This window comes from Schistocerca americana, chromosome 5 (assembly GCF_021461395.2).
Source record: "Schistocerca americana isolate TAMUIC-IGC-003095 chromosome 5, iqSchAmer2.1, whole genome shotgun sequence".
Taxonomy (NCBI): domain Eukaryota; kingdom Metazoa; phylum Arthropoda; class Insecta; order Orthoptera; family Acrididae; genus Schistocerca; species Schistocerca americana.
In genome coordinates, this window is record NC_060123.1 from 207101405 (window position 1) to 207110230 (window position 8826).

General features: G+C 43.1%; 1 protein-coding gene across 1 annotated transcript; it reads left to right on the forward strand.

The window, feature by feature from the left end:
* The first annotated feature begins 7877 nt into the window (after positions 1–7877).
* Positions 7878–8357, forward strand: LOC124616266. The gene has a single exon (XM_047144569.1). It carries the CDS (start codon positions 7878–7880, stop codon positions 8355–8357), a length of 480 nt encoding a protein of 159 aa, XP_047000525.1.
* Positions 8358–8826: the final 469 nt, after the last annotated feature.

Consider the following 8826-nt stretch of genomic DNA (forward strand, 5'->3'; position numbering starts at 1 on the left):
CTTGTAATTAAAGGGAGAAATGCAATTCAGCATTGACTACGAAGTCTTTCGCGACGGAATCCTTGCATAAAAAGTTCTCGGTTTACTTGCCGCGTCAAATTTGGATAAAATCCCAATTTTATCCAAATTTGACGTGGCAAGTAAACCGAGAACTTTTTATGGAATTCAGCATTGTTCGTGATGAAGATAAAATGTCTGGAAGATACTTTGAAAATATATTAAAGGATATGAATCGAAATTCTGCTTCCGTTATGCATGTTTCCAGATAATGTTGTTAATAATACACTACTGGCCATTAAAATTGCTACATCACGAAGATGACGTGCTACAGACGCGAAATTTAACCGACAGGAAGAAGATGCTGTGGTATGCAAATGATTAGCTTTTCAGAGCATTCTTACAAGGTAGGCACCGGTGGCGACACCTACAACGTTCTGACATGAGGAAAGTTTACAACCGATTTCTCAAACACAAACAGCAGTTGACTGGCGTTGTCTGGTGAAACGTTGTTGTGATGCCCCGTGTAAGGAGGAGAAATGCGTATCATCACGTTTCCGACTTTGATAAAGGTCGGATTGTAGCCTATCGCAATTGCGGTTTATCGTATCGCGATATTGCTGCTCACGTTGGTCGAGATCCAATGACTGTTAGCTGAATATGGAATCGGTGGGTTCAGGAGGGTAATACGGAGCGCCGTGCTGGATCCCAAAGTCCTCATATCACTGGCAGTCGACATGACAGGCTCTTATCCGCATGGCTGTAACGGATCATGCAGCCACGTATCGATCCCTGAGTCAACAGAAGGGGACGTTTGCAAGACAACAACCATCTGCACGAACAGTTCAATGATGTTTGCAGCAGCATGGACTATCAGCTCGGAGACCATGGCTGCGGTTACCCTTGACGGTGCATCACAGACAGGAGCGCCTGCGAAGACGTACTCAACGACGAACCTGGATGCACGAATGGCAAAACGTCATTTTTTCGGATGAATCCAGGTTCTGTTTACAGCATCATGAGGGTCGCATTCGTGTTTGGCGACATCGCGTTGAACGCACATCGGAAGCGTGTATTCGTCATCGCCACCCGGCGTGATGGTACGGGGCGCCATTGGTTACAAGTCTCGGTCACCTGTTATTCGCACTGACGGCACTTTGAACAGTGGACGTTATATTTCAGATGTGTTATGACTCGTGGCTCTACCCTTGCTTCGATCCCTGCGAAACCATACATTTCAGCAGGATAACGCTTATCCGCATGGCTGTAACGGATCGTGCCGCCACGTCTCGATCCCTGAGTCAACAGAAGGGGACACAGTTGAAAGTCCTGTACGGGCCTTTCCGGATACAGAAAATGTTCGACTGCTGCCCTGGCCAGCACATTCTTCACATCTCTCACCAACTGAAAACATCTGGTCAATGGTGGCCGAGCAACTGACTCGTCACAATACGGCAGTCACTACTCTTGATGAACTGTGGTATCGTGTTGAAGCTGCATGGGCAGCTGTACCTGTACACGCCATCCAAGCTCTGACTCAATGCCCAGGCGTATCAAGGCCGTTATTACGGCCAGAGGTGGTTGTTCTGGGTACTGAATTCGCAGGATCTATGCACCCAAATTTCGTGAAAATTTAATCACATGTCAGTTCTAGTATAATATATTTGTCCGATGAATACCCGTTTATCATCTACATTTCTTCTTGGTGTAGCAACTTTAATGGGCAGTAGTGTATTTATTAGCATCAGTGAAAACGGAACCGTGTAAGGATCACTTTGTTGGCTGTCTGTCTGACCCTCTGTTAGGACCTGCTTTTCTGAGGAACAGGTACAGCTATCGTGTTGAAATTTGTGTAAATCACTAAGAGCTTCATTCGCTTGGCGATAAAAAAATTTAAGCTTCTACGTCAGTGGAATCAAAAGATACCGCCATTTACGCTACATATTTTGTTCTACTTAAAACAATATCAAAGTCATAATGACAATCGCAGCCAGGTAGCATTATTACGTCCTTCCGTATTGTTGTCGGGTTTGGGAGTTGTACCTCTCGTTTTTTGTAGACATCTGATCTAAGACTTAAATAAAAATGCAGCGTTAAGTATGCGTTTATACTGTGCCGAGTAGCGCTGTGCATGATGCTCGTCGTTGCTGGTCTCCGCGTTCGCACCACATGGCGCTTGGGCATCCTTGTCAGGGGAAATACAGTATAGTGATAGTTCAATCACTTTGAGATATTGGAAATTTGTGGTAAGTTCTATGGGACCAAACTGCTGAGGTCATCGGTGCCTACGCTTACACACTACTTAATCTAACTTAAACTAACTTACGCTAAGGACAACACACACACACACACACACACACACACACACACACACACACACACACACACACCCATGCCCAATGGAGGACCCGGACCTCTGACAGGGGGAGCCGCGCGAACCATGGCAAGGCGCCCTAGACCGCACGGCCACTTTTAGATGCTCATGTGAGTGGAAGTACCGCCATTATTACCTACACCCAACGGAATTCTGCTACTATCATGAATAAACATCTTTAGTAAAGTGCATTTGCTGCTGGTGGTCATGTTGCCATGTTATGATGCAGTCCAGTGTTTGTCCGACAGTTTAAGGAATACTAACGCACACTGACAGTGCAGTGCATGCTCTGCGACATGAACCAATGCTAGGCACAATTTTGAGCAGAAATTCTTTTGGCAAAACATTCCATTCCTAAACCAGAGCTGTTGACAGCTGATGGATGGAAGTTTTTTGTGCGGGTGGACGGGCTGCCCTACACTTCCCAAACTCATACAAAACCTGCACAATGGGATTTAGGTCGAGGGAAAAGGGCAGTCCAGTCCATACCCCCGAATATCATCTCGTTCCAAGAGCTCCGATGTCGTCGTGCTTTGTAATCCGTAAAAAATGAAGTCAGGCTCGAATACATAATTGAAAAGACACTTATGAGGAAACGGGTTCGGTGACGCAGTACTTTTAACCGGTGAATGTACCGTGTTCATGATCTGGATGTCAGAATGCCCATGCAACATTACGCCTCACCACAGCATTACATATGAGCCACCAAAACGGTCATTATCGATAATATTGCAGGGTACATTAAGAGCTAACTTTAACGTTCTACGAGAGATGGCCTGGAATGTCAGAGGCTTAAACGTGGTAGGAAAGCTGGAAAATCTGAAAAGAGAAATCCAAAGCCTCAATATGGATACATTATGGGTCAGTGAAGTCGAATGGAAAGAAGACAAGGATATCTGGTCAGATGAGTGTAGAATAACGGGAGTAAAAAATGATATAATGGGAGTAAGATTCTTTACGAATAGGAAGGTAGGGCAGAGAGTTTGTTACTGTGTACAGCTCGATAACAGCGTTGTTCTCATCGGAATCAACAACAAACAAACGCCAGCGCAGGTATACATCCCGACGTCACAATCTGGAGATGAAGAGATGTAACAGGTGTATGAGGACTGAACAGGTAATTTGTAAAGGGAGAGGAAAATCGAACACGGTGAAATGGAATGCGGTTAGAGTAGAATAAATGATCACGGGAGGATATAGGCTTGGCACTAAGAATGAGAGACTGGGGAACGCTAATTCAGATCTGTAATAAACTTCAGCTAGTAATGGCGATTACTCTGTTCAAGAATCACAAGAGAAGGAGGTATACTTGGAAAAGACCGTGAGACACGGGAATATTTCAGTTAAGTGGTCAGACAAAGATTCCGAAGTCAGTTGGATAATATGGCATACGAAGATCCTGATATAGATTCAAATCACTTTGTAGTAGTGATGAAGAGTAGGCTGAAGTTCAAGAGATCAGTCAGGATTCAGTACGCAAAGAAGTGGGATACCTGAGTAATATGGAATGAGAAGACGTACGCTTCAAGTTCTCTAAGGCTATAAAGACTGCAATAACGAATTGTTCAGTAGGCAGTACAACTGAAGAGGAATGGACATCTCTAAAAAGGGCAATAACAGAAGCTGGAAAGAAAGACGTAGGTACAAAGAAAGTAAATCCGAAGAAAGGGTGGGAAAAAGAAGAAACACTTCAGCTGATCGATGAATGAAGAAAGTACAAAAATATTCAGGGAAATTCAAGAATACAGAAATACAAGTCGTTAAGGAATGAAATAAAAAGGAAGTTCAGGAAAGCATAAACGAAATGAATGCATCAAAAATGTGAAGAAATCGAAAATGAAACGATTGTCGGAATGACTGACTAAGCATATGTTGCTGACATGCAATTAAATGCAAGGGTCGTAATATTATGACTACCACTGGAATTCCGCTCTTAAATGCAGAAGAGAGAGCGGATAGACTGAAGGGTAGACTGCAAGACTCTGCGAGTGGAAAACTTTGTTTGATGAGACAGAATGAGAAACAGGAGTAGATTTGGAAGAGATTGGGTATCCAGTATTAGAATCAGAATTTAAAAGAGTTTTGGAAAACTTAAGCTCGAGTAAGGCAGAAGGGATAGATAACATCGTAATTTCTAAAATCATTTGAAGAAGTGGTATTCAGTTGGTATGTAGAAAGTATGAGTTTTTGATATACCTTCTGACTTCCGGAAAAATTTCACAGGCACAATTCCGAAAACTTCAAGAGCTGACATGTGCGAGAATTATCGCACAGCCACCTGAATAGGTCAAGCATCCAAGTTGCTGTCAAGAATATAGATGCAAGACTAAAGAAAAATCAAGAGAGCTTATTAGCATTTGTCGATCTACTAATATCGTTCGACAATGTCAAATGGAGCAAGATGTACGAAATCCTGAGGAAAATAGGGGTATGTTATGGTGAGAGACGTGTAACATATACGTACAAGAGCCAAGAGAGTGTAGTAAGTGTGAAAGACCTAGAATGAGGAGTTCGTATTAACAAGTGTGTAACATAAGGATGTAGTCTTTCGCCGATGCTTTTCAGTCTATACATCGAAGAAGTAATGATGGAAATAAAAGAAAGATTCAGGAGTGGAATTAAAATTGATAGTGAAAGGCTACGAATCACTGATGACATCGATGTCCTTAGTGAAAGTGAAGAAGAGTTACATGATCTGCTGAATGAAATGAGCAGTCTAATGAGTACAGAATGTTGACTGAGAGTAAATTGAAGAAAAACGACAGTAATGAGAGATAACAGAAATGAGAACAGTGAGATACTTAACACCAGGATTGATGGTCTCGTGTTAGTAGAAGTTAAGGAATTCTGCTACGTAGGCATCAAAATAACCAATGACGGACGGATAAAGGAGGAGATCAAAGTCAGACTAGCACTGGCAAGAAGGGCATTCTTGGCCAAGAGAAGTCTACTAATATCAAACATAGGGCTTCACATGAGCAAGAAATTTCTGAGAATGTCCGTTCGGAGCACAACATTGCATGGTGGAGTAATATGGGCTAAGGGAAAACAAGAACATAAGAGAATCAACGTATCTGTGATGTTGTGCTACAGACGAATGTTGAAAATCAGGTGGACTGATAAGATAGAGAATGAGGAGGTTCTGCGCAGATACGGAAAGGAAACGCATATGGGGAAAACACTGACAAGAAGAAGGCACAGAATGATTGGATATCTGTTATGACGTCAGCGGATAACTTCCATGGTACTAGAGCGAGCTGCAGAGGGTAAAAACTGTAGAGGAAGACAGTGTCTGGAATATATCCAGCAATTAAATGAGGACGTAGGTTGCAAGTTATACTCTGAGATGGAGAGGTTAGCAGAGAAGAGGAATTCGTGGCGGGGCGCATCAAACCAGTCGGAAGAATGATTACTCAAGAAAAAATCATATTAAGTATTCCCACCCTCACCACACGAGGATGCGTCCTGAATCACTAGTCACACAAAGTATGCTATCATCCGAGAAGTGCATGCGATCTCTCTCCTCGTTGTGTCCAGACACACAGTCCACTGACAGTAGACTTGTGTAAAAATATTGTCAAAACAAGGGGAATGATGGATGCTTCTCAAGATAAATCTTCCGGAGTAATAGCCTCCCGTTCGGATCTCCGGGGGAGGCTTTTTGCGAAGGATCAAAAGGCGTTCAAGATCAGAGTGAGAACTCTAAACGTGGCAACAATGACGGGAAAGGGAAGAGAGATAGTAGACATGATGCAGAGGAGGAAGATAAAGGGTTTGTGTGTGCAAGAGACAAGGTGGAAGGGCAATAAGGTAAAGATCTTAGCTGAAGGCTATAAGCTACTTTATAGTAGCGCAAGCCCGGAATCAAGAAATTGAGTAGGAGTTATTTTGCACAGAGAGCTTCAAGAAAAGGTATGTGAAGTCAGCAGAGTAAATGATAGGATCATGCATGTTAAGATGATGTTTGGAGGAGAAATGGTAACTGTGCTGACAGCCTATGCACCCCAAGCGGGATGTTCGGAGGACGAGAAGGAAAAATTTTGGAGAGATTTGGATGGAGTAATGGTCGGAATACCAGAGAATGAAAGAGTGATAGTCGGAGGGGATCTAAATGGTCATGTTGACGGAGGGAAAGGTGAGAAAGAGAGGTGGCGTGGAGGATGGGGGTATGGCGAGAGAAATGAGGAAGGAAAAAGATAGTGGAGTTTCCAGTGGCTTTTGATCTAGTGATTACGAATACCTACTTCCAAAGAAAAAGAGAAAAACCAATAACATAAAGGAGTGGCGAAAATAAAAGCCAAATTGATTACGTATTATGTAGAAGGAAAAATAATGGGGAGGTGCGAAATACTAAGATCATATACGGTGAAGGAATAGCAACACAACATAAGTTGATTGTAGCGGATTGTGAGATGAAAGTACGTAAAAGACAGAGGCACATAAATCAATGTGAAAGGAAAATTAAGTGGTGGAGATGCAAGGAAAAAAATTTTACAGAGAAGTTTAGTGAAAAAATACTGGAGAAGGTAAAATTGGCACATAGTGTGCAGGAGTGGTGGAAAATAAATAGTCCTATTATAAGGAAGACCGGGGGTGTTTGGGTCAACATCTGGGAGAGTGATGCCAAAAGATAAGGAAGCATGGTGGTGGAATGAAAAGGTACACAAAGTTGTGAAGGAAAAGAAAGACGCTAAGAGGAAGTAGGATATACCCAGAAGTGCTGAGGATGGGCAAACATACAGAAGTGCAAAGAAGGGGGCTAAAGCTAAAGCTGAATCAGTAAGGGAGGCATACCAACAACTACAGAAAAATATGAGACAATTGATACGGATGGGCAAATCAAGAGATAAAGCTTCTTAGGACCTAACAGCAATAAAACAAATGAAAGATGAAACAGGAATAATTCTGTATGACAATGGAAAAATTATCCAAAAGTGGTTGAATTATTTTGAGAAATTGCTGAATGAAGAAACTGTAAGAGTGAAAACTGAGGAAGGAGTGGCAAACGAAGGATTAACGATGGATATAAGTAGAGATGAAGTCGATTGGGCAGTTGAAAAGATGAAAAATGGGAAGGCAGTTGGCCCAGACCAGATCCCCGCTGAGGTATGGAAGTGTCTCGGTAAAAAGGGAATTGAGCTCCTTTGGGATTTAATGAAGAAGATTTGGCGACAGGAGGAGATGCCAGACGAGTAGAGAACTGGTGTACTGACCCCAATATTTAAGGGGAAAAATGATGTGGAAGACTGCAGTAACTATAGAGGTATTAAACTGATGGCACACACAATGAAAATATGGGAAGGAGTTACTGAAGCAAGATTACACAAGGAGACTGTGGTGTGAAGAACAGTTTGGGTTCATTCCTGGAACAGGAACGACTGATGCAATACATGCTTTAAGGCGGATAGTGGTGAGACACGGGGAGCTACAAGCCGATCTACATATGGCTTTCATCGATTTGGAGAAAGCATATGACAGAGTCTCAAGGAACGAAATATGGAGAAGCATGAGAGAGCAGTGCGTGCTAGAGAAGTATGTGAGGTTATTGAAGAAAATGTACAGAGGAGCAATGACACAGGTGAGAAGTAGTGTGGCCATGACAAAGGAGTTTCCAGTAAAAGTAGGGCCACATCAAGGGTCTGCGCTTAGTCCCTACCTTTTTGACTTGAGTATGGATGTGCTGGTGAAAGATGTGAAGAAGGAAGCGACGTGGAATATGATGTTTGTGGATGATGTGGTTCTTTGTAAGCAGAGCATCGATAGACTTGAGGAAAATCTGGAGGATTGGAGGAAGGTACTAGAAGAAAGAGGGATGAAAATTAGCAGGACACAGTCAAAATATTTAGCACTGAAGCATGTGCAGATGAGATCTTGCAAGATCCAGGATGATGAGCTGAAATCGGTCTGCAAATTGTGTGACAAGAAGGTGAGCATTGGGTTGAAAGAGAAAGTGTACAAGTCGGTGGTAAGGCCAGCTATGATATAAGGGGCAGAGACATGGCCAATCACAGTAGCCCAGGAAAGGAAGATGGAAGTGGTTGAAATGAGGATGCTGAGGTGGATGTGTGGGGTAACAAGGATGGACGGGATTAGAAATGAATTTGTTAGAGGAGCTGTCAAAGTGGGACCCATGGGGAAAAAGGTACAAGTGAGCAGACTATGGTGGTACGGACACTTACAGGGAAAAGGGGAAGAGTATATCGGAAACAGTATATCGGCCCCACCCGCCAGAGGTTCGAGGCCTCCCTCGGGCATGGGTGTGTGTGTTGTTCTTAGCGTAAGTCAGTTTAAGTAGTGTGTAAGACTAGGGACCGATGACCTCAGCAGTTTGGTCCCTTAGAAATTCACACACATTTCAACATTTGTTATACTGCGCCCGCTGTCTCTGATTCGCAGCGCCTGTCGTCCGTGTTTTCTTTCGCAACGCACAAAACTTTTGCCTGCCTGTGGCTGTC

Excerpts from the sequence above, each read along its gene's own strand:
- LOC124616266 (XM_047144569.1), top strand. The coding sequence starts at position 7,878 with ATGAGAGAGCAGTGCGTGCTAGAGAAGTATGTGAGGTTATTGAAGAAA.